Source organism: Desmodus rotundus, chromosome 5 (assembly GCF_022682495.2).
Source record: "Desmodus rotundus isolate HL8 chromosome 5, HLdesRot8A.1, whole genome shotgun sequence".
NCBI classification, from domain to species: Eukaryota; Metazoa; Chordata; class Mammalia; order Chiroptera; family Phyllostomidae; genus Desmodus; species Desmodus rotundus.
This window is the reverse complement of record NC_071391.1, coordinates 92,076,343-92,102,657: the sequence shown is the minus strand read 5'-3', so window position 1 is coordinate 92,102,657 and position 26,315 is coordinate 92,076,343. Positions and strand designations below refer to the sequence as shown.

The following is a 26,315-nucleotide window of genomic DNA, read 5'->3' as shown; positions in this document are numbered from 1 at the left end:
GTGGAGTCTATAGGGTTCTCCATGTACACTATCATGTCGTCTGCAAACAGTGACAGTTTCATTTCCTCCTTTCCAATTTGGATGCCTTTTATTGCTTTTTCTTGTCTGATTGCTGTGCCTAGGACTTCCAATACTATGTTGAATAGGAGTGGTGAGAGAGGGCATCCTTGTCTTGTTCCTGATCTTAGTGGGAAAGCTCTAAGTTTTTGTCCATTGAGTGTGATGTTGGCTGTAGGTCTCTCATATATGGCCTTAATTATGTTGAGGACTGCTCCCTTTATTCCCACTTTGCTGAGTGTTTTTATCAGAAATGGGTGCTGTATCTTATCGAACGCTTTTTCCTCATCTATTGATATGATCATGTGATTTTTGTCTTTGCTGTTGTTGATGTGATGTATTATGTTTATTGATTTGCGAATATTGTACCATCCTTGCATCCCTGGGATGAATCCCACTTGGTCATGGTGGATGATCTTTTTAATATATTGCTGGATGCGGTTTGCTAATATTTTGTTGAGAATTTTAGCGTCTATGTTCATCAGCGATATTGGCCTGAAGTTTTCTTTCTTCGTTGTGTCTTTCTCTGGTTTTGGGATGAGGATGATGTTGGCTTCATAAAAAGAGTTTGGGATTCTTCCATCAGTTTGGATTTTTTCGAATAGTCTGTGAAGGATAGGGGTTAGCTCTTCCTTAAATGCTTTGTAGAATTCTCCTGGGAAAACATCTGGTCCCGGGCTTTTCTGTGTTGGGAGTTTTTTGATGACTGCTTCAATTTCGCCTGCTGTTATTGGTCTGTTCAAGTTTTCTGTTTCTTCTTCATCCAGTTTTGGAAGATTATATTTTCCAGAAATGTGTCCATTTCACCTAGGTTTTCAAATTTATTGGCATACAGTTCTTTGTAGTAATTTCTTACAATCCTTTGTATTTCTATGGTATCAGTTGTAATCTCTCCTCTTTCATTTCTAATTGTGTTTATTTGGATCCTGTCCCTTTTTTTCAGGATGAGCCTACTTAAAGGCTTGTCGATTTTGTTTATCTTTTCAAAGAAGCAGCTCCTGGATTCATTGATCCTTAGAATTGTGCTTTTAGTCTCTATGTCATTTAACTCTGCTCTGATCTTGGTTATTTCCTTCCTTCTGCTTGCTCGGGGCTGTCTTTGTTGTTGTTCCTCGAGTTCTTGTAGGCAGGGGGTCAGGTTGTTTGTTTGAAATGTTTTTATCTTTTTAAGGTAGGCCTGTATTGCTATGAACTTCCGTCTCAGGACTGCCTTTGCTGTGTCCCATAGGTTTGGGTTGTTGTGAGTTCATTTTCATTTGTTTCCAGAAACTTTTTGATTTCTTCCCTAATCTCGTTCTTGACCCATTCATTGTTTAATAGCATGACATTCACTGTCCATGATTTTGAGTGTTTGGATTTTTTTCCTTTGGGGTTGGTTTCTAGTTTCAGTCCCTTGTGGTCAGAGAAAATGCTTGATATGATTTCAATTTTCTTGAATACGTTGAGGCTTGCTTTGTGTCCTATCATGTGGTCTATCTTTGAAACAGTTCCATGTACACTTGAAAAGAATGTGTATATTGATTCTTTGGGATGAAAAGCTCTCTATATATCAGTTAAGTCCATTCATGTAGGGTATTCTTAAGTGACACAATATCCTTGTTGATATTTTGTTTGGAAGACCTGTCCATTTTTGACAGTGGGGTGTTAAAGTCCCCTACTATAATTGTGTTGCTGTCAATATCTTTCTTGAAGTCCTCCAAGATTTTCTTAATGTATTTGGGTGCTCCTATGTTGGGTGCATATATATTTACAATGTTTACATCTTCTTGGTGGATTCTTCCTTTGAGTATTATGAAGTGACCTTCTGGGTCTCTCTTTATGGCCCTTCTTTGGAAGTCTATTTTGTCTGATATGAGTATTGCTGCCCCTGCTTTTTTTTCCTGTCCGTTTGCTTGGAAAATTTGTTTCGAGCCCTTCACTTTCAGTCTGTGTAGGTCTTTTGTCCTGAGATGGGTCTCTTGTAGGCAGCATATGTGTGGGTCAGGTGTTCTTATCCATTCAGCTATTCTATGTGTTTTGATTGGAGCATTTAATCCATTTACGTTTAATGTTATTATCGATAAGTAGTTATTCATTGCCTTTATTCCTACCTGTGTTCCTCTGTCGTTCTTTTTTCCTTCCTTTCCTTAAAGCAGTCCCTTTAGCATCTCTTGCAGAGCTGGTTTGGTGGAGCTGTATTCTTTCAGACTTCTTTTGTCTGGGAAACTCTTTATTTGGCCTTCTATCTTGACTGAGAGCCTTGCTGGGTAAAGTAGCCTTGGTTGCAGACCTCTGGTTCTCATTACTTGGAATATTTTTTGCCATTCTCTTCTGGCTTGGAGCGTTTCCTTTGAGAAGTCAGTTGCTAACCTTATTGGGGCTCCCTTGTATGTTACTTCTTTTTTCTCCCTTGCTGCCTTTAAGATCCTCTCTTTGTCTTGGAATTTTGCCATTTTAATTATGATGTGTCTTGTAGTGGGCCTCTTTGGGTTCCTCTTGCATGGGACTCTCTGTGTTTCCTGGATTTGGGTGACTTTTTCTCTCCTCAGATTAACGAAATTTTCCATCATTACTCTTTCAAACAGGTTTTCTATCCCTTGCTCTTCTTCTTCTCCTTCTGGTTTTCCTATTATACGGATATTGTTACGTTTCATGTTGTCCTGCATTTCCCTTAATCACTTTTCATTTTTTCTGAGACTCTTTTCCTTTTCTTGCTCTTTGTGGGTGTTTTTTTCTACTTTATCCTCAGCTCGCTGATCCGATCCTCTGCTTCATCAAGTCTGGTTTTCATTCCTTCTATTGTGTTCTTCAATTCAGAAATTGTATTCTTCATTTCCTCTTGGCTCTTGTTGATAGTTTCTATTTCCTTTTTCATGTTGATATAGTTTGCAGTGAGTTCATTGTAGTTTCCCTGTAGTTTCTTGTAGTTCTCTGTGAACTCAGTGAGTTCAGTGAGCTTCCTGATGACCATTGCTTTGAACTCAGTATCTGATAGTTTAGTTGCCTCTTTTTCAGTTAGCATTCTTTCTGAGGCTTCCTCCTTTCCTTTCATTTGGGGATTGTTTCTTTGTCTTCCCATTGTTTGTGAGACTCTTCTTGTTGGCCTCTGCTTCTTAGATTGATCTATTCTGACTTCCTGGGTTCATGGTATGAACTTCTATGGTAGAATGCCAATGGGATTCTGTGGAGCTGTCTCCTTAATCTCCTGTGCTCAGTGGTCTTGAGCTGATGTTTATGGGTGTAACACAGTTTAACTCTGGTCTTTTCAGTACTTCAGGTTTTATTGTCTCACCTGTGGGAAAATGAGAAAGTGGCGGGTGAGAAGGGAAGGAGGGAAAAATGGAATAGAAAAGGAAAGGAAGGAAGGGAGAAGGAATAAAAAAAGATTGGAGGCAAGATAAGAAGGAATTTTAACTAAAGTTAAAACCAAAGAATAAATAAAAGAATGCAGGAAGAAGGAAAAAAAAAGGTAAAGGATGGAGGGAAGAAGGAATAAACAAAGAAAGAAGGAGAGAAAGAAAGAAGGAATTCAGGGGGAAAGGAGGAAAAAAAAAAGGTCTTCTGCTGGCTTTAAACCAGTCAGGTTAGTTCTGCTGGTCTTCCTGCCTGTGGAACAGGAGGGGGTGGTTGGGAAGGACTGGTTTCACTTTTCTCCCTTCCTGAGCCACACTCTTCACCGTTTGCAGCCTGCAGTCCAGTTCCTCCGGGTCCTTCTGCTCCCCACTAGGCCTTTAGTTCACCAGTTGTGCTGTCGTTGAGTTGCACCAATTAGGGGCTACTCACACTCCCCCTTCTTGGTCTTTGCTGTCTTAGATGCTAGGGGCTCTCGGTGCTGCTATGGGGTAGTTCAGTCCCCTGCTGGGTCGAGTCTTTCTTGGGAATGCAGTCTCCCGTAGCCCTGCAGATCCCCTCTGCTGAGTGTTCTGCCTTAGTTCTAGAGAGCTAGTAGGCCCTGCAGGGCTCTGTGCGCAGGGGCTATGTAGGAGTTGTTCAGAATCGGTACTTTTAGGTGTGGTCCCTGGCAGGCAGACAGGCGGTTGATGAGCTGATCTGTGCGTTTGGGCCGGGGTCACGCGTGGCCTGTCTTTCTGCTGCTTTGGGCCTGAGTTGCGCGCAGGCCTGGTCCGTCTGCTGCCTTGGGCCTGTGCGTGGGGCAGCTAGCGTCTACTCCAGGTGTGCACCCACCCAGCGGAGGTTTCAGGTGTGGGCGCCCCGCTGGGGTCTCAGGTGTGGGCAGCAGCTGGGGTTTCAGTTGTGTCCCCCAGTCTGCTGATCTGGGTGAGCATAACCGGGCTTCAGGTGAACACTGGGATTGCTCATCCTGCGTTCACAGTCCAGAGGCTGAGGGCGGAGGGGCGCCAGAGGCCGAGGCTGCTGGGGAGAGTTCTCTAAGTAGCCTCTGATTGCCTCTATTTTCTTTTTCTTTTTGAGAAATTCTTCCTATTCAAGCCCCTCTGGTCCAAATAAGCACCTGGCTGCTCACACAGCTCAGTCTGGCTGTCTCCCAAGAATCCTGCAGCAGACCCTGCACCCCAGCCGGGGCTTCAGCCGCCCTGTTCCCCGCGCAGGTTCCAGGGACCTTATTGTCCTTAAGCACTCTTCTTACCGTCAGATCTTTCAATGTCCTCTATCTTTGGTCTCCGATCTTCATATATGCTGGAATACCTTTGGCTGTTTGCTCTGCTCCTCAGATCAGCTAGGTGTTTCACTCAATTTTTCTTTATTTCACATAATGAAACCTTCAGTGTTGCCTGTGTCTCTTTTGTGCTGTTGAAGTTACCCAGTGAGCTCCTGGAGCATCATGATAACCAGTGTTTTGAACTGTGCATCTGATACGTTGGCTATCTCTGTGTTGCTTAGTTGTATTTTTTTCTGGAGCTTTGAACTGTTCTTTCATTTGGGCCTTTTTTTTTTTTGTTAGTCTGGGCGCAGCTGTTACATAGTAAGGGGCAGAGCCTTAGGTGTTCACCAGGGCAGGGCAACCCACGTCCACACATTGTGATGCTGTATGTAGGGGAGGAGTCCAAGAGGGAACATTGCCTCTTGCTCCATTCTTTGCTGGCTTTCAGTCACTTCCTCCACCACCCACAATCAAATTGGGCCTTTCTGGTGCTGATTCCTGGGAGAGTTGGTTTGTGTATGTTCTAGGACCTGTGGGTCTTTCCAACGAACTCTCCTGTGAGTCTGGGAGTTTCTTCCACTGGCGCCTCAACCCCCACAGGTGTTTTCAGTCAGAGATTTTGAGGCTTATTTCCCTCTACTGGAACCCTGGGTTGTATGGTCTATCTCCCTCACTAGTTCCTCCCAGTTTATCTGCATGCGAGTGTGGGACTGCTCAGTCTGCAAGCCACCACCTTGTCCAGTCCTCCAGCCGCTGCCCTTTTGTGAGTTCTCTCTACCAGGATGCCCGTCTCTGCCCCTCCTACTTATCTGGATGAATGTTTCTTCTTTCTTCTTTTAACTCCTTGGTTGTCGGACTTCCATACAGTTTGATTTTTTGTCAGTTCTGGTTGTTTTCTGTTTTTAAATTTATTGTTGTCCTTCTTTTGGTTCTGCAAGAAGGCATAGTGTGTCTACCTACACCTCCATCTTGGCCAGAGGTCCAGCCTGTAGTTTTTTTGTCTTTCTCCTATTTCTCTTTCATTCTGCCCTTTTATAGTTCTTTATTCTTCTTTTTTTCTTTTTTCTTACATCTCAAATTTTAATTTTTCCCTGTCAGCCTGGTTTTTGCTCATTATGTTTAATATTCCCTCTCCCTCTATCATATCAAAATGTCTTCCCATTCCCCTAGACATCTCTTAAGCTTTTCTTTGTTTTTTCCCCCCTTATTCCCATACCACCTATACCAATTTTAGCTCATATATTGTTGATAGTACTGTGGTGGATCTTTCTCTCCAATTTGGCTCCTATATTTTAATTAATTATTTACTATTTTTCCTTCCTTTTTCTTTCTGTCTCTCATTTTAATTTATTATTAATATTATTTTAATATTTGTTTAAACCTAATCTTATGTGCTTCCCTTCTACATTCTGCATTCCCTTTTTTATTCATGATTTAAATTTTATGTCCTCTTTTTGAATTGACATGCTCCCAACTCTTATTAGTGCTCCTCCTTTGACCCTCTCAAAATTATTTTCTTTCAGTATGTCATCTATATCTGCTCTACTTTCTTATAATAGTTTTAATCTCTTTACACTCTTATTAATACTGATTCATTTAATGTTGATAGTGGAATTGTGGTGGGGAGTTGTTTTGGCAGGTGTGGGTTTGTTTCCGGGGCTTTGTGGTTTTCTTCTGGTAGCACTTCACAACAACACATAAGATGTGGTGGGTGAGCAACCCTCAGTCAACTAGCTAGAGGGAAGGACCCACCAAAGAAAGACCCCAAAACAATCAAAACCCAGTTACACCCAGAGAACCAGCATAAATGGCATAAAGGGCATCCCAAGAGCATCAAGTTCAGGTTATCAAGGAGAGTGCACCACTGAATCTCACAGGCCGCCTACCAAAGAAGTTCATACCACAAAGTTAGGAAGTCAAAATAGATGAATTTAAGAAGCAGAAGCAAAGAAGCACAAGCAAAAAAGAAGAGTCTCACAAATAATGGGAAGACAAAGAAACAACCCCCAATTGAAATGAAAGGAGAAACCCTCAGGAAGAGTGCTAAATGAAATAGACGCAAGACAACTATGAGACACCAAGTTCAAGAAAGTGGTTATAAGGAAGCTCAATGAGCTCAGTGTGAGTTACCAAAAACTACAGGGAAACTATGAGGAATTTACTGCAAATTATATTAACATAAACAAGGACATAAATACAATTAACAAGGGCCAATGGGAAATGAAGAATAAATTGCTGAATTGAAGAACACAGTAGAAGGAATCAAAAGCAGGCTAGATGAATCAGAGGACTGAATCAGCGAGCTGGAGGACAAGGTACAAAAAAGCTTTCAGAAAGATCAAGGAAAGGAAAAATACTTAAACAGAATGAAGAGGGGTTAGGGAAATGCAGGACAACATGAAATACAATAGTATCCATATAATAGGGACACCAGAAGGAGAAGAGGAGCAAAGAACAGAAAACCTGTTTGAAAAAGTAATGATGGAAAACATCCCTAATTTGACAAGAGACAAAGTCACACAAGTCCAGGAAGCAGACAGGGTCCCAATCAAGAGAAACCCAAAGAAGCCCACTCCAAGACACATCACAATTATAACAGCAAAATTCAAAGACACAGACAGAATCTTAGAGGCAGCAAGGGAGAAACAGCTAGTAACATACCAGGGAGCCCCAATAAGGCTAGCAGCTGAATTCTCAACAGACACATTATAAGCCAGAAGGGAGTGGCAAGAAATATTCTAAATGATGAAAAACAAAGGCCTGAAACCAAGACTACTCTATCCAGCAAGGCTCTCAATTAAAATAGAAGGTGAAATAAGGAACTTTCCAGACAAAGGAAGGATGAAAGAATATACCTACCCCAAACCAGCATTGCAAGATCTGCAAAAGGGGCTGCTTTAAGAAGAGGAAAAAAAAGAATGAGAGAGACAGAAACACAGGTATGAAGGGGGAAAATTGCAGTGAATAAGTGCCTATCAATAATAACTTTACATGTCAATGAATTAAATGCTCCAATCAAAAGACATAGGGAAGCTGAATGGATAAGAAAACATATACTGTACATATACTGCCTACAAGAGACCCACCTCAGACCAAAAGACCTACACAGTCTGAAAGTGAAGAGTTGGAAAAAAATTACAAGTAAATAGATAAGAAAGAAAAGTCTGGGTAGCAATACTCATATCAAACAAAACAGATTTCAGAAGAAAGGCCATAAAAAGAGACACAGAAGGACACTTCATAATACTAAAGGGAAGAATCCATCAGGAAGTCATAAATATTGTAGACATATATACACCCAACATAGGAGAACCGAAATATATAAGGAAAATCTTGGAGGACTTCAAGAAAGATATAGAGAGCAACACAATTATAGCAGAGGACTTTAACACCCCACTGTCAAAAATGGACAGATCTTCAAAATAAAATATTGACAAGTACATTGTAGAACTGAACCATGCAATAGATCAAATGGACTTAACTGATATATACAGTACCTTTCATTCTAAAGAAGCAAAATACACATTCTTTTCAAATGCACATGGAACATTTTCAAAGATGGACCACATAATAAGACACAAAACAAGCCTCAACAAATTTGAGAAAACTGAAATCATATCAAGCCTTTTCTCAGACCCCAAGGGCTTGAAACTAGAAACCAACTTCAAGGAAAAAATTCAAAAATATTGAAACTCATGGAGACTGAATAGCATGTTATTAAACAATGAATGGATTAAGAATGAGATCAAGGAAGAACTCAAAAAGTTTGGAAACAATTGAAAGTGAACACACAACGGTCCACAACCTATGAGACACAGAGAAAACAGCCTTGAGAGGGAAGTTCATAGTGATACAGACCTAGCTGAAAAACACAGAAATATTTCAAATAAACAACCTAATGCTACCTCTACAACAACTGGGGGAACAACAACAAAGGCCAGAGACAATAAAAGGATATAATCAAGATCAGAGGAGAATTAAATGACATAGACCAAACTAACAATTCAAAGGATCAATAAATCCAAGAACTGGTTCTTTGAAAAGATAAACAAAATCAACAAGCCTTAACCAGTTTCATCAAGAAAAAAATGGGAGAGGACCCAAATAAACAAAATCAGAAATGAAAGACAGGAAATTACAACTGATACCATAGAAATATAGAGGACTATAAGAAATTACTACGAACAACTATATGCCAAGAAATTTGAAAACATGGGTGAAATGAACAAATTTCTAGAAAAATATAATCTTCCAAAACTGAATAAAGAAGAAGCAGAAAGCCTAAACAGACTGATAACAGCTGGTGAAATTTAAGCAGCAATCAAAATACTTCTGTCACATAAAAGCAAGGGACTGGACAGTTTCACAGGAAAATTTTATAAAACATTTAAGAAGGAGCTAACCCCTATCCTTCACAGACTATTCCAAAAAATCCACGAAGATGGAAGACTACCAAACTCTTTTTATTAAGCCAGCATCAACGTAATCCCAAAACCAGACAAAGACACAACAAAGAAAACTTCAGGCTAATATCTCTGATGAAAATTGATGCTAAAATCCTCAACAAAATATTGACAAACCACATCTAGCAATACCTCAAAAAGATCATACACCATGATCAAGTGGGATTCATCCCAGTGATGCAAGTATGGTACATTATTTGCAAATCAATAAGTGTAAAACATCACATAAACAAAATGAAAGACAAATATCACATGATCATATCAGTAGATGCAGAAAATGCATTTGACAAGGTACAGCACCCATTTATGATAAAAACACTCAGCAAAGTGGGAGTAGAGGGAACATTCCTTAACATAATAAAGGCCATATATCATAAACCTGTAGCCAACATCATACTCAGCAGACAAAAACTAAAAAAAGCCTTCCCACTAAGATCAGGAACAAGACAAGAATGTCTGCTTTCACCACTTCTATTTAACATAGTATTGGAAGTCCTAGCCACAGTGATCACACAAGAAAAAGAAATAAAATACATCCAAATTGGAAAGGAGGAAGCAAAACTGTCATTGTTTGCAGATGACATGATAGTGTACATAGAAAATCCTATAGACTCCGCCAAAAAACTACTTGACCTAATAAGTAAATTTGGCAAAATGGAGGGATACAAAGTCAATATCCAGAAATCAAAGCCACTTTTGTACACCAACAAGATATCAGAAACAGAAATCAGGAAAAAATCCCATTTGCTATAGCAGTAAGAAAAGTAACTAACCAAGGAGGTAAAAGAACTGTACTTAGATTTACAATAGCCAAGTACTGGAAGCAACTGAAGTGCCCATCAGCAAACGAGTGGATCCAAAAACTATGGTATATTTACACAATGGAATTCTACGCAGCAGAGAGAAAGAAGGAGCTTATACCCTTTGCAACAGCATGGATGGAACTGGAGAGCATTATGCTAAGTGAAATAAGTCAGGCGGTGAGGGACAAATACCTTATGATCTCACCTTTAACTGGAACATAATCAATAGAAGAAAAAAGCAAACAAAATATAACCAGAGACATTGAAGTTAAGAACAGTCTAACCATAGCCAGGGCGGGGGGGGGGGGGGGCGGGGACAGTGGGAAGAGGGGATTACAGGAACTACTATAAAGGACACATGGACAAAAGCAAGGGGGAGGGTGGAGGTGGGGGAGGGAGGTGGGTTCAGCTGGGGTGGAGTGGAGGGATGGGGAGAAAAGGCATACAACTGTAATTGAATAACAATAAAAATTTTAAAAATAAATAAATAAATAAAAGACCTGTACTCAGAAAACTACACAACACTGAAGAAAGAAATTAAGGAAGACACGAACAAATGGAAGCATATACCATATTAATGGATTGGAAGAAGTAACATTATCAAAATGTTCATACTACCCAAAGCGATTTATAGAAAAATGCAATGCCTATTAAAATACCAATGACATTATTTCACAGATATAGAACAAACATTTCAAAAATGTATATGGAACCATAAACGACCCCGAATAGCTGCAGCAATTTTGAGAAAGAAGAACAAAGTGGGAGGGATCACAATACCTGACATCAAACTATATTACAAGGCCATTTTAATCAAAACAGCCTGGTACTGGCATAAGAACAGACACATAGATCAATGAAAGAGAATAGAGAGCCCAGAAATGAACCCAAGTCTCTATGGTCAATTAATGTTCAACAAAGGAGGCAGAAGCATAAAATGGAGTAAAAATAGCCTCTTCAACAAATGGTGTTGGGAGATCTGGACAGCTACATGCAAAAAATGAAACTCGACAACCTTACACAAAAATAAATTCAAGGTGGATAAAGGACTTAAATATATGAGTTGTGACACCATAAAATCCTAGAGGAGAACATAGGCAGGAAAATCAGATATTCCATGCATCCTTATTTCATCAATATGTCCCCTACAGCAAGAGATATAAAGGAAGGAATAAATAAATGGGACTTCATCAAAATAAAAACTTCTACCCTGCTAAAGAAAACATTAGCAAAATGAAAAGGGAACCAAGTGTATGGGAAAATATATTTGCCAATGATACCTCAGACAAGGGTTTGATCTCCAAAATACATAAAGAACTCAAATGACTCCAGTCCAGGAAGACAAACAACCCAATTGAAAAATGGCCAAAGGACCTGAACAGACATTTCTCCAAGGAGGACATACACAGGGCCCAGAGACATATGAAAGGATGCTCAGCGTCACTAGCCATCAGAGAGATGCAAATTAAAACCACAATGAGACATCACTTCACAATGGTCAGAATGACCGTCATAAACAAGTCACCAACAATAAATGCTGGTGAGGTTGTGGAGAAAAAGTAACCCTAGTACCTTGTTGGTGGAATTGCAGACTGGTGCAGTCACTGTGGAACACAGTATGGAATTTCCTCAGAAAACTAAAGATGGAATTGCTGCCCTGGCTGGTGTAGCTCAGTGGATTGAGCACAGGCTGAGAACCAGAGAGTTGCCAGTTTGATTCCCAGTCAGGGTACAAGTCTGGGTTGCAGGCCAGGTCCCTAGTAGGGGTTGTGCAAGAGGCAACCACACATTGGTATTTCTCTCCCTCTCTCCTTCCCTTCCCCTCTCTCTAAAAATAAAAAAATAAATTATAAAATAAAAAATAAAAATGGAACTGCTTTTTGACCCGGCAATTCCACTGCTGGGATTAAACCCTAAGAATCCTGAAACACCAATTCCAAAGAATCTATGCACCCCATTGTTAATAGCAGCACAATTTACAATAGCCAAGTGCTGGAAGCAACCTAAGTGCCCATCAGTAAATGAGTGGGTCAAAAAACTGTGGCACATTTACACAATGGAAAACTATGAAGCAGAAAGAAAAGAAGGAGCTCCTACCTTTTGCTACAGCATGGATGGAACTGGAGAACATTATGCTAAGTGAAAATAAGCCAGGTAATCAAGGACAAATACCATATGATCTTACCTATAAGTAGAACCTAAGGAACAGAACAAACAAGCAAGCAAAATATAGCCAGAGGCATTGAAATGAAGAACAAACTATCAGTAAGTAACCTGAATTACTCCTTCCAAACCTCCTTCCACTGCAGGGGGAGGGAGATAACGGTGGAAAGAAGGTAAAGAAGCTGTTAAGGAACATGTACAAAGGAGTCATGGATTAAGTAAAGGGGGTAGGATGGAGGGTTGTAGGTGGGGATGGGTGGCGCAGGGGAAATTGGGTGGCAGGAAAATGGAGACAACTATATTCCAACAGTAATAAAAAAAGAACTAATATAAGATACTAAATTCTCGATTGGCCTGGAACACTCTTAACTTATCCATGGTCTGAAGAACTCGTATACATCCTTCTAAGCCCAGAGGAAATGTCACCTCATCCATCAGACCTCTCAGACCTTCTGAAACAAAGTAGCCATTCCTGTTCTGTGCTACCATAGTGTTTTATGCACAGCTCTGCTTCGGCCCACACCCAGCAATGCACTGGCTATTTTGGAATTTGAGACTCCTGGAGGATCTGAACTCTTTAAAGGTAGGGACTCTGGGTGAGACTGTTACAATAGCACACAGCATCTGGCCCAGGGTGACCAACTGAATGAATGAATGCATAAGTGAATAAATATATACCTCAATTCATCAAGTTCATTCCCTCAACCATGTGCAACCAGAGAGGGTACGGTAAGGAGGATGGGAGAGGAGCCTCCATAGGATCCAGAGAGAAGAGCTCTAACCACCCAGATGTCTTAGTCCTGGGCCCACAGCTGGTGATGGTGGGCACATCCCAGGTGGGTCTTGTCCCCAGGCCATCCAGCATTTGGTCCTCTGCTCTGTTGAGCATTGGTTGGGTGGGGTACCGAGGACAAGGGTTGAGATTTGAGTGGAAGGAGTCTAACTAGCAGAAAGTTCTTCCTATGCTTAGCTCAAGGAGAAGCTAAGTGTGCTCTGGACTTCTGGTATCCTGGGGGAAGGGACCAGGTCTGGATTTACCAGCCCAGAGAGGCTGTGCCTGGGACTAATTGGCTTGCCCTCCTTCCACTGCAGGAAAAAGTCTTAGTTAATTTTCTGGAACGTTCTAGTTAAATGCCAATTAGGACATTGTGTCCACTGCTCTCTTCCAATATATTAATAATGTAATTAGCACTTATTGTCTGTACAAATTAAAAATTTACTTAAAGGGGAAGCCTGTTGATACTCATTCAAGTATCAACATCTAAACACAATCTAGGATGCTGGATTTGGCCTTCCAGTGAGGGGCCCAGCCAGCTGCCAACAGCTGCTGGCTTCTTCTTCATGTCTGTTTCCACCTGTCCCAGACTCTACCTCCTGTCCCAATCCTAGGTATAGAGAATGGGGCCTTGCCCCAGATTGGACCAGAAGGGCTATCTTCTAGGCAGACACCTTGGTTTCCAATATCCCCACCTCCTTTTCTCAGGGTTGTATGGTGTAAATTTCAGTGAAAGGAAATGCTACTGGGTCACTGGGAGCAGGCCATCACTGAAGTCCCTGCCATTCCCACTACAGGATTGATTTGTCCTGCATTCCAGCACAGGAGATGGGAAGCAGATGGTGCAGGAGTGAGGAGGGGTAGGTAACTAAGGAACTGCAATAACTTCCCTGCAACCAGTGCCTTGGAGAGATGGGAGCTGGGTCTTAGAGAGAGCTTGCAGGGGATGGGGCCTGGCAGTATCCTCAAAACAGAGGCAAAGATAAGTTCCCATCTCTTCCTGTCCCAAGGAATCTGTCTAACACAACAGGTGTGACATTGCTTGCTTTCTTATTCCAACAGCCACAGGAGGAAGAAGCAGGACAGTGGGGAGTAAGGGAGTAGAGACAGAAGGGGAAATGAGAGGGCCTCAGTGGGATCTCTGCAGCTCTGGGGCAGGAGGGCAGAGGATTCCAGCCTCCAACCTCTCAGGTCAGGCATCCTTGAGATGGAGGCCTCCTTACCTACGCCTGCAGAGGCCAAGTCCTCCAAGTGCTGCTATCCAAAGTGTTTGTGTGAAAGCTGGTTCAATAGCAACCGGGAACTGTGGGTGAGGACAAAGGCTGGACCAGTGAATTCTCCCTTGGGGCTCTTGCAAGATGGTGGGTTGGGATTCCTACAGGGGTTTGCATCACTGCCCCGGAACCATGGAGTCTGAACATGGGGTGGAGGCTCCCTTCCCTTCACTATGGTGCCGGGCAGGTCTCCAGCTCTGCCCTGTCCCCATTCCCATGGCTGCTTGAGAGGAAGGGCACAGCCACTCCAGGGAGATAAAAGAACTGACACAAGGCAGCCAGCATTGTTTTAAACATTTATTATTTAAAAAAGTACATTTTTTTCCTCAGTACATTTTTCAACCCATTACTTTTTTTTTTTTTTTTTAATACAAGTAAAAGAGGATGATGTAAACACCCCTGGGTCAGAACCAGGAGAATCTCTTGGGACATCCCTAGAGCCAAAGATGAAAATGGGGACAAAGAAACTGAAGCAAAGTATGTGCCTGACATTCAGAGAGGAATGTGGCAGCTTTTCCTGGATTTTGTTTTCATTTATACAAAAAAGAAAACCATTTTTTTTCGGCCAAGTATCCCATTCCTCATAGCAGTAGTGAGAAGAACAGCAGCACCAGTGGGCAGGGTTCCTCTGGCCTTACACTTGGATGGTGGCAGTACAGGCCTCCTTCCCAGACACCCATGGGCAGAGCATGTCACCCTGTGGATGTGTGGGGCCTGGGAGAGACCTACCTGCTGCTCACCAGGAGAGGGTTACTGGTGACAGTCAGACTTGGGAGGACTCTGTCTGGCCCCCAGGAGGCCTGGGAGCACTCCCCTTCTCTCAGGTGAGTTGCCCCACCCACCTAACACGATCCCTGGTTCCTCTGCTTGGAGGATGGCAGAATTATTGCACCAGTGATTTGGGCACATGGGAGGAGGTTGGCAGAAGGGCACACGTCCAAGAGACACAACTCCTGTAAGTCCGTCTTATGGCCTGAACACTGGGAAATCATTATCTGTTCTCAAGGGCTTCAGCAAGACCAGACCATTCCCCTGCCATGCCTGAGAGTGTGAGTGTGCACCTCTGCCTGTGCTGGTGCGTCTGTGCTGGGGTCTGTATGCCCATGTGCTCATGGGCTGGGCCTCAGGTGGCTGCACGTGCGTTCCCGTGCTGCCACCTTTCAGATTTTTCTGATAGAAGGGGTTCAGAAGGTTCTATTACACATTAGAACATCAAAATCTTAGGAAATATAAGTACAGATGGAGCAGGGGCTGGGCAAGGACAGGGAGGGCAAGAAGAGGCAGGATGACAACTGGGAAGCTCTTGGCACAATGAATACCAAGTTTATTTCATTTCCAGCAAGGGCAGAAGCTTAGCTCATGCTGGTATCACAGAGGAGAAGAACATCTTCTTCTTTCTGATGGGCCATACCTTCCCTTTGCCAGAGGCTGTGTCTGTGGCCCCAGCAGCAATGCCCACATGCCTACAAACTTGGGGCACAGAAAACCCCATCTCTCCAGCCCAAGTGCTGACCCCTGCCTCAAGCCCACTCTTGGCTTTAGGGGGCAGCTTCCCTGCTGGTAATGCTGCAGTTGGGTTCTGGGTTAGGTAGGAGCTCCCATGTGGCCAATGCATGTGACATAGGCATAACAATTTGTGCTTTCTTTGGGTGGAGGGTGTGGAGGTGTCTTAAGGGGGACTCAGTGCTTTGGCTGGGCCTGGGGGCCTTCTAAGTCCATTATAAAGTAAGAAATAGAGGTTGGCAGTGCAGGGCCAGGTCAATACAGGAGGAATCCTTTCAGTCTTATGGTTTCAAGGGGACAGAGAATGACTTTATCAGGCAGGCCCCTGGGATTTCTTCCTGCCTGGGGGCAAGGGAACCAGGCACAGGAGTCAGAGTGGCATGAGGTGGGATGGGGCAGTGATATGACATAGAAAAGGTCCTTTGCCCTGGAGGGACAATAATACTGCTGGTAGAAGCAGTCCATCTCCTCTACCCTTCCTCTGCCCTGTGGCTAGAAAGACCCCAGAATTTTCTCCCCCAATTCCACTCCATCCAGTACCCTCAATGCCAAGAGGAGAGAATGGCCCCAGGGCTGGCATGGCTTCAGAATTCTGCTACGTGGCTACTGGGTGGCCTGGGCTGGGGCTAGGACAGTGGGGGCCAGGTGAGGGTGGCCCACATGGTGGGACCAAGGTTGCCAGGGCAGAGATGGAGCTGGCTAGGGGCCCAACAGCAGCACCAGGGAGAAGTGGGGTGGAGGATGGAACTGGGAGCTTTCTTGAGAAGCCTATGGCAGAGCTGGCTAGTGTCCATGGTGAACAGAGTAGTCTGTCCCCTAACCCCAACAGTTGCCATCCCACAGAGATCCTGACACCCTGGACTGATTTAACCAGAATCCTAATGGTCAGGCATGAACCTGCCTCTCCCATCCCAGGGTTTTTCTTATCTAGAGTGCCAGGAGTGGGGTATGGGAGGCAATGAGTGGACAGATGGAGGAACTGAGGCACTTTGAGCTAAGGGAACTGAGAGCGCTGAGAGGGGCCTTCCTCCATTTTAGAGATGAGAAGACTGAGTCTTGGGTGACTGACAGGAACTCAGAAGCCCATTCAAGGGGGAAATCTGCAACTCAAAGGGAAAGCTTCTCCAAGGTGCCCCTCACCCAGAACCAGGGATAGCTGAGCAGGAAGTAGAGCATGGTAAGCAGGAGCAAGTAGGAGCTTCTGACTCAGCATCCCTGGCTTCCTTACTCCTCTTGCACTTTCCGGCCTTCGTGGGTGAGGTGCTACCTACACCCTTCCGAGTCTGTGACTGTATTTGTAGAGCTTTTATCACAGGGCTTCCTCCCTATTCCCTCTACCTGGGTACTTGCTCACCTCTAACTCCAGGAGGCATTTCCCTTCTGGGATCCTAGCCCTGACTCCCCAAGAGAATCAAGAGTTGCTAGCATTGAATAGGTAAGAAAAATCTGAGAAACTTCCATGCTGTAGGAAGCAATTTAGGGCCAGCCTGAGATCCTAGGTGGAGGCATTGGGCGCCTAGTCTCAGCTGTCCTGAAAGCTTCTGAAGGACTCTCCACTGTCAGCTGGGAATAGGGAAGAAATGGAGCAGAGAGGGGCAAGCCTTCGTCAGTGTGCAGCCTGGGTAAGGTATGTACCCTTAGGGGTGCACAGAAACAAACATGAGTGGTGTGTGTGTATGGGGGTACATGTGTGTGTCAATAGAGCTGTGTGGGAAGTGTCAGCCAGAGTACACCTTGGAGTCCCACTCTGTGGGGAGCCAATGGGTAAAGAAGAGGGTCACGTAGAACATTAATCTCTGTAGGGTAAGGAGGGAAAAAGAAAACCAACCTCACGAGGAAAACACACTGCCTAAGGCCCAAGGGGGACCTCAACTCTATTCAACCCGATTTACCCAGACAGCCCTGGGTGCTTCAGAGAAGCCACATCTCACACCCTACCTCTTGGGTGAAACTTCTGTCTAGACCGGGGTTCAAACTCCCAGCTGCGTCAGCTCATGTTGGGGGTGTTGAGTTCTCTCTTCTTGGGAACAAAGGAGCAGCATCTGGGGGTGAGGCTTTTCCTCTGGGAGGCCCTGCAGCCTCCTGCCCCCCCAGTGGAGAGAACACAGAGAAATTCCAGTGTTGGATCAGGGGAGGGCTGGCTCCACAAACCTTGGAGGGACAGATGCCTAGGCACACAAGATGAGAATTGGCGTCTTGTGCAGAGGGCAGGAGGCTGCAGTTGGGGAGGAAAGGTACAGGAACATCAAAGCCACAGTGAGTATGACACCATGGGGAGAACAGGGGACAGGGAAGAAATCAAAACAAAGCAGATGGTATTTGCCCTGGACTCCCTGGCTCCCTAGGAGTAAGGAGCTGGCTTTGGGTAGTCGGGTGAGTCTCTTGTCAGTTTGTGGAGGATTTGGTAGTGAGGGGTAGGTGGGAGAAAGGCAGAGGGTGTGTGGGCAGGGGTTGGGGAGAAGGGGTGAAGACAGAGGCTCTGGAGAGGGGACTACACATACCATTCCTTCTTGGAAATAAAAGACCCATCGTTCTGAGAAACCATGTTCTCGGCCAAGTCCAGCTGCTCAGGGTCATACTGGTAGCCCAGAGTCCGGTCGCCATAGCTGTCCTGATGGGCTTCTGCCTCATCCACTGTGAAGTAGGGCCGCTTGGCATCCTCGTCGTATTTGGGATGAGTGCCTCCCACCTTGCGTTCTCCCCCTCCACCACCCTCCTCCTCCTCTTCCTCCTCATAGCTGCTCCCTCCTAGTGGGCCGGCCTTCTTCTCATCATCTGAGTCATCAGGGTACTGCAGGTTCTGGGCCATGGGCGGGTGGTGCTGGGGGATGCCTGCCTTGCTGTAGCCGTTGCCATACACATGCTTCTTTGTGCTGTAGTCACCCTTGAAGGTGTGACGGCGCCGGCGCAGGGCCATCACAATCCCGCCAACCACGATAAGCACCAGCAGGATGCTCCCTGCCACGCCCCCAATGATGGCTGTGGGTACAGGCCCGGCCCGCCGCCCATGTTCAGGAGGAGATGGGGTGTAGGGGAATTCTGGGGGAAGAAAAGAGGTGGAGGGACAGTGTCAGTGTCTGTTCAGTGGAAGGGAGTGAAGGAGGTAGGGGAGGGAAAGGCCAGGAGGTGAGCCCAAGGGCAGCTCCAGTTCCTCCACAACCCTCCCCTCCAGGAGCCCATTGTGCAGGAGTGTTGGCAGCTGGAGTGAAAGAAGAGAGGCAGAGAGAGTTGTGCAGCCACAGAGCCTCCATGCTAACTTTCTCTTTGAATGTGGTGCAAGCTCAGATCATCCTCACTAGAAGTGCAGGGAGACACAGGTGCCAGCTCAGTGTTCCCTAGATGCAGTCACTATCATAACACCCTGTGAAGTAGGTGTACTATTAATTTCCATTTAACACACAGGGAGCAGAGGCTTAGAGAGGATAAATAGCACCCAAGGCCATCAACCAATGATGCAATATTGGTTCTCTTGCATGACATGCCTGTGCAAATGTCATTACTGCCCCTCTGCCCAACACATGCTGGTCACTGGGTGCCACCTGATTTCATCTGCTCCTAGGGTACAGGAAATGGGACAGGTTTCCAGGTGCTGACTCCACAGATGCCCATGAGTGCCAGAAACCAAGGTTGTGGTTGTTGGTTGTGGCCTGGCCTTGCAGGGCAAGGTGGGGGCTAGGGATATAACCAGCCTGGGCAATTAGCGTAAGATGCTTAGGATGGATGTGTAGAAATGGGGCTTGAGAGCACAGGAGCATATAGTAAAGATGACACATATACTCAGAGGGCACATACATGGGCACACACACCTTCTGCTTATAGAGAGCCCATATGTCTGTGCTGATGTGATGAGTATGTCTGTACAAATATGTTCATACTGAGGAAAGAGTGGAAACAAAATGCAGGAAAGATGAAAAGAAGAGAAAGGAAATGGGAGGAAGGGAAGAGAAGGCTGGGTGGGTGACTTTCTTTGCCAGTGGGGCAAACAGAGGCTGAGGGAGGGCATTGCCACCATCACCACAGGGTGGCACCAGAGACCACAGCTAGTCTAGGTTAGGAGGAGCTGGTTGGCAGGTCCAGGGCAAACTTGGAGGCTCAGTGCCCATGCTCTCACCCCTCCTTACTTCAGACCATGGTAAAGGGTTGATTTGGGCATCATTCAGCCTCCGAGAATTGGTTTCTGCCAGCTCATCACTCCCTGATTCAGCCTCACTCAGTTCATGGGAATCCTGCTCCTCTTATGAGACATTCCCTTCTCCCAGAGGTGGGCCAGCTCATGTGTGTGAGAGTGTGCAGTGTTATCTGTAGCAGGTACGGAGCAGGGCAGAGATTCTAGAAGAGAAAAGTAAAGGCCTTCCAGGAGTTCAGGCTGGAAGGGCTAATGAAAACACTGGGGCCAAAGAAGGGGAGGCTACTTGCTCAGGTACACTGCTGAGCTAGGGCTACCTAGATGCTTCTCTGTATGTGTTCCTAGCTTCTTCACATGCAGCAGTTGGCAGAGAGAGAAGCTCAACTACTTGTTACCACTGTGTTCTCAGTGCAGCACCCCAAGTGGCTACCCAATAAATATTTATTGAATATTTGTCCTCACTGCCTATTTCCAGAGCAGTATCCCTGAGGACATCAAGATTCCTCTGGTTCACCAGGTTTCATCTGTTTACTGCCTTTAAAGGGGCTACAGCCCTGCTCCCCATGAGATGGGAGCTGTCTCCATAACGGGAACCCAAGAGGCAGCTGGCCTCTTCTATACTTTCCACCTGTCTGTTAGTCACCTCTTCAGTTCTTACCCCATATGGGAATGCTCTCTCCTCTCTTCACCTGCTCCATCCACCTTCCTATCCACTCACCCGTCCATCTATCCATCCACCCACCCACCCAATCAGCAAATAAGTACTGAGTATCTACTTTGCTAGTAGTAACAAGATACAAGAAACTCACAACCTAGTTGGGGAATCAAAGGACATTCTTACAGACAGAGCTGTATGCAGATGTCCAGGGCATTGGCAGAGAAAGTGCCTCAGGAGTACAGGAGAAGAGATCATGGGGACTGGAGTTAGAAAAGTTGCCCTTGCCTTATGAGAATTCCCAGATCTTGGCTTTCCTCTCTGATTGTCTGTCTCTGGCTGCATTGCTGGGCCTATGCTCTGCTCCAGCCACCTGGCTGAAGACTCCATCAGTGGACTTTCAGCCCTTACCATCTGTTTTATTTCCTAGTGACAGGCCTGGTCCAGGGTCATGAGTTACGTTTATCCTGCTTGCTTTTCAAACTCTGGGACTTTATCTCCAAAGGACTTTTAGAAAATATTTCCCAAACTGTAGCCCATGGAACCTCAAATCACGGCTTAGACAGCAAAAATACGAGGGTTAAACACTTTGGGAAATGTTGGTTTAGACAAAGCATCAGAGCCCTTCATCTTTTTATGCACACAGTGAACTGTAATAGGAACATGCAGGATGCAGTGTTCCCTAACCTACTGGAGCATGAACCCCCCCCTTCCAGACTCAAGTGCCATTCTCAGGACTAGCATTTGGGTACATTCTTTGTAAACTCTTCTTTAGCATATCCTCATGTGGACTTCTCTCCACCATCTCACCTCCAAACCCTCTCCAATCAACACCACAACTCCCACCACCATTTGTTTACTCTTCCAGCTTAGAACCTCGTTTCTCTTTCACTCTTCCTATTCAATATCTTACACGTTATGCCAGGTGTTGTTGTAGATTCCTGAATCTCTCGCCTTCGTTAGGTCTCTGCCCCTCTAGCCATTTCATTCACAATCCCCAGGCTTATTTTCCATTGTGCAGTCACTACCACTCCCTTTCTCAAGACTAGTAATGACTTCCTCACTACGAGTCACACATGCTAGTCTGGTCTTCAAAGCTTCCATTCTGTAACTTGATCTTGGGCTTGGCTGACACCCTGTCCTTGCTGTCCATTCTGCCAGGAGCGCTCCTGCTTATCCTCTGCCTATTCTAGTCCTCCAGCCCCTCTCTGTGAAGCCTTCTCTTCTCCAGTTCACACTTATCTTTTCTCTCTACAAGTTTTTGTATTAATGGTCTACACCTCTCATTCTGGTGTAAACAATAGTTAAGTCTATTCCATTAATCACACACTGACATATTATAGTAGAGCCTGTGATAACATACCTTGTGATAAATGTAAATTAGCCAGGATTGGCTCCAGTCCTTCTGTCAGTGTTCAGATGGCTAAGGTTCTCCTCTTCTGCAGGAACGCATAAGAAAGGTAGAGGGAGTGGATCCTCAAGATAATTGGGATCGACTCAATTTAGTGTGTTACAATTGCATATAATATGAATTCCACTACATTTATTTTCACGCTTTCTGTAATGACAGAGGTCCAATGAAAAAATAAAGCTCTCCTACATTTTACTAGACTAGGTTGAATTTGTTGAACCCCATTAATTATAATATGGTAGAGTTTACAGTATTATATGTTTTATGAGAGTGCCTGGTGTCCCCAACTAGTCTGTACATTTAAATTCAAAGTAAATCTAGAACCTGACTACCTCTTACTATCACCACCACCCAGATCCAAGCCACCACTATCTCTCACCTGGATTATTGCAATAGCCACCCGTCTATCCTGATTCCACTCACTTCCTCTATAAACTTTTTTTTTTTTTTTTTTTTTTAACACAACAGCCACAGAAATCCTGTTAAATCCGGGGAGCTTAAATGCTCCACATAATCTGTGCCTCTACCTTCCACCTCTGACTTCATCTCCTGCTCTTCTCCACACCAGGTACTTTCAGGGCCTTTGCAGTGGCTGCTCTGCAACCCTGTAAGGCTCTCCCACAGGTGTCCCTTGCTTACTCCCTCACCTTCTTCAGGGCTTGGAACAAGTGTACCATTCTCATTAAGGCCCTCCCTGACTAAGCTATTTAAGTTGCAGCTCATGAGCCCCCACCCCCAACACTTGGGACCCTTTTATGAGGTTCTTCTTTTCTCCATATTACCTTCAAAATGACTACATAATTTTTCAAATGTATTTTATCTATTGCTTGTTGTCTGTCCTCCTGTGCTAAAACGTAAGCTCCATAGGGACAGGGACTTTTTTGGCTCAATGATGTATCCCCACACACCTAGATTGACTGGCATGTGGCTGGAGTTCAAGAATTAGTTGAATAAATTGTTTAAAGGCAAGGTTATATCATATAGGTGATCCTTGCTCTAGGCAGAGCAAATATTCTGGAGATACTCAAATAAATGCATGCATTGGAGACCTCATTTCACTGGAGCAGGTAACAGGAGGAGGAAAGTGGTGGCTTGGGGACAGATGATACTGGGTCGCTTCCCCTTCTAGGCCCTTCTGTTTAACTTTTTTTTTTTTTTGTCTTAATGAGGTTTATTCTACCTAGGATAGCTAGGGAACTTTTTGGGCCAAAGGGAACCTTTATTGCTTTGGTTGCTTTAGGACCAGGCCCATGTAGAGGAAGATGAATGGCTAAGATGACCTTCCACTATTGCAGACTTGAGCGTGAAGATGCTTAGTGAGGGTACAGGATAAAGTAGTAGAGATAAGGACCTAATTAATTCGTAAGCAGAAGAGGCTGTTTGGTGTGGAATGGAGAACCTACCCCCTCCCACTCTGTCCCTCCAGATGTCACATTCAGCTGGTAGCTGCTGTCTCTGTGCCAGGAGCACAGCTTCAATAGCTGCAGCTGGGAGGGGAGAAAAGAGCTGAGCAGTGGGCTCACTTGTGCTTGCTGGCAGGGGTCCACCTGCATCGCTTGTATCATCTTACAAAGGGGTCAGCTTGGCCCCCATTCCTAATGGCTTGCAGTATCCCCTTTGGGGAAGTGGGGACTCTGCATTCCTGAGGTAGGTGGATGGTTGTGGAGGCTTTGGATGGATTTGAGGTAGAGCGAAGGGTTAGAGTTTACAATCTGGATCTAGGATCTGGAGAATGCTTGATGTCAGAAAGAAATGTTTGGACTTGCTTCTAAGAGCAATGCAGGCAGGCATCAGAAGATTAGGTTAGGAAGCTGCAAGAATTACATCTCCTGGTGGTGTGCAACACAGTGGGCCGTGGGGAGGGTGAGAAGCCCCTCTCTTCCTCTTGCAGCTGCAGCAGCTGTGTATCTGTCAGACCAGCAGACAGGGCCTCATCACCCCAGAGGAGAACCATGTTCCTCTGAGGTGCATGTGCTGCTTTCTCTTCACAGACTCCCCAGTGCACTGCTGTTTCCTAGTCTGGAGAAAGGCACATGTACCCACCGCATAGCCATGGGCTCCCATGTGCACACTCAGCATGCAGACGGCCATGCACCTCCCTGTGGGTGCACATTCATTTGCTTAGAGGCACATGCCCATACTCAGGACCAGGCATGCACACTTACAGGCTCACACATCCCCTCCCTTCTAGATGGACCATGAAGCACCACCAACCCTTGCTCTGAAGACCCCCTTGCCTAATGGGTACACTCTCTTACCTTCAATGGAAATGGGAATTGGGATAAACACCCTACCTTCCAGTGACCTCGCTGCCCGGCTCTGTGAGTGACTTGGACACTCTCCTCCTCACATCCCTTGTCCCAGGGATATAGATGCTGCCTAATTTGGCCTCTTTTGTCTGGTCAAAACCATAACCTGAGCACCCCTCCCCATCCTCAGCATTACTCCTACAGGGAAAGTGAAGGTGAGCTCACTAGTTTATTTTGTGACTATCTGCCCAACCCCATGAAATTGCTCCTCAGTAGGAGAGCCCCAGGCCCTGTGGAAATTCTGGTCAGTTTGCCTCCTTTGCTTTCATCCTAATGGCCACAGCCCAGGCCTCTTGTTTCCCACTAGGAAAAACCTCACTGTATAGCTCCTAACTGGTCCCCACATACTACCCACAAAGCCTCCCAAATGCTCAGCCTGAACCACCTTCCCTGTCACACTGCTTCTCTGCAGAAGCCCTTCAGAGGCTCACCTGGGCCAACAAACAGAGAGAAAGTCCTTCTTTCATTTTCTCCCCCACACTTCCCTTGCCTGGGAACTCCCACACTTCACCACTGCCCACTCACTCATCTTTATAGGAACAACTCAAGTAATACCTTTTCCAGGATCTGGGACTTTGAGAGGCCTGTGCCAAAGTATATCTGTGTAGGTGGTGCATCAGCCAGGGACATACACGACCTGTACACACATGCATCTGTGACACATTCCCCTCTGCAAACCTTCTCCTGTCCCTGCCCCAACTACTCTTCATTTTCCTCTCCATCGGTGCCCAGGGCAAAGCTATTACCTGAATGGGTGGACAGAATGAAAATTTAAATTTCCACTAATCTGTCTCACTCATGCATTCCTTCTAGACAAGTGAGACCTGAGAGCACAAGGCATGGTTGTGCCCCCCAGAGTGGGCCCTCAGAGAATGTGACAAGTACTAGTCAACACAGAGTGAAGGCTGGTAGGGTTGGCTGCTGCTTGGCGATTGCCCCTGAGCACAAGAATAAACAGTTCTGAAAAGGTTTGGGCTGCCTGGCTGTGTCCTCCTGTTGGGGCTATCAGACCTTCTCTTAGGATGGCCAGCTAAACAGGTCTTGGGCCCATCAGTGATTCAGTGCATGTCATGCTTCCATGGCTCCTGCCTAACTGGGCTGCCAATAACCAAGTCCACTTATGCAAGGCCCTTCTCACCCACCCATGTGGGTGGAACAAGTTACCAACCTTGTTTCACTCTATACTTCCAGGGAGCACAGGAGGGCATGTTGTATGCCCTGGGAAGCTCTGGCCTACCTGCCCATAAGGCCTGACCACCTGCCCAAAGGCTGCCTAGGCCTGACTCCCACAAAGATGGCCACCTCCACAGCCAGTCTCTCTTTCTTCCTTTCCTCTTTACTCTGTAGCCAGGGCCTGGGAAATGCACCCTTGCCTTCCTCCCTGCTTCTAGATCTGGTATGACTTCCTGATGAGTAATCTGCACTCACAGTCATCCTGCATCCTCCCGGGCTTTGGGAAAAGGGAGGCTTGACCTTCCTGCCCAGCACTGTCTCTGGGGCTGAGCAGCACCATAAGCCCCATAAGCCTAGCAGGGCCTCTGGCCAGTCCACTCATGCTGGTGATTAGGGTCAATGGCAGGACATTGCTCCTGGGTTTCTTGGCCTCCTCCTCTGATTTTCTAATTAGTACTTTCTCTGGAGAGCCTGGTGGTGGAGGGGGATGCAGTATGTATTGGTGGTATGGGGAGTCCACCTGGGAGAGAGGTATCCCCATGAAGGGACTACCTGCCATGTGCCAGGCAGTAGAATATGGATTTGATGTGATCATAAAAACCTGATTATTTCCATATTACAGACTAGGAAGCCGAGGCTCAGAGAGGTGAAAGACTTGTTTAAGGCCACATAGCCAGGAAGAGCCAGTATGTGAACATACTCAGGCCAAATCTGCACTATCCCTCATATGACAAGCCTCTCTCTAAGGTAGTCATGCTCCCTCATCACTACTTCTCATCCTTGTCTTCCCCCACAGACCCAGGGTCAGTGCTCAGGCAACTATGAGGCTCCTACTGAGCTTTACTCAAATTCTCTCAGTATATGACTCTGGCCCTCCCTTCCTTGACAACCTTTGGGAATGCTAAGCCCTAGCCTGGGGGAGATGCTGCCTCAGCTTTCCCCAGATTCCACCTCTAACACTTCCTTTCCCTTAAGCAGCCTAAAGTCCAAGAGCAGAGAGTTG

At 45.4% G+C, this 26,315-nt stretch overlaps 1 protein-coding gene across 5 annotated transcripts in view; it reads right to left on the bottom strand.

Moving 5' to 3' along the window:
• Positions 1-26,315, bottom strand: part of NECTIN1 (nectin cell adhesion molecule 1) — a 92,163-nt gene that overhangs the window by 11,298 nt on the left and 54,550 nt on the right. For 2 of the 5 annotated variants that reach the window (XM_045202987.3, XM_024569569.3), the window contains one exon: positions 14,420-18,677. The exons of 1 other annotated variant lie outside the window; for it this stretch is intronic. In XM_045202987.3, the coding sequence (XP_045058922.1) occupies positions 18,130-18,677 (548 nt within the window). In that variant the 3' untranslated portion in view covers positions 14,420-18,129. Of the gene's footprint in view, positions 1-3,201; positions 3,329-14,419; positions 18,678-21,784; positions 21,859-26,315 lie in introns of those variants that run through there. 2 more of the 5 variants (XM_071221505.1, XM_071221506.1) reach the window with 2 other exon arrangements.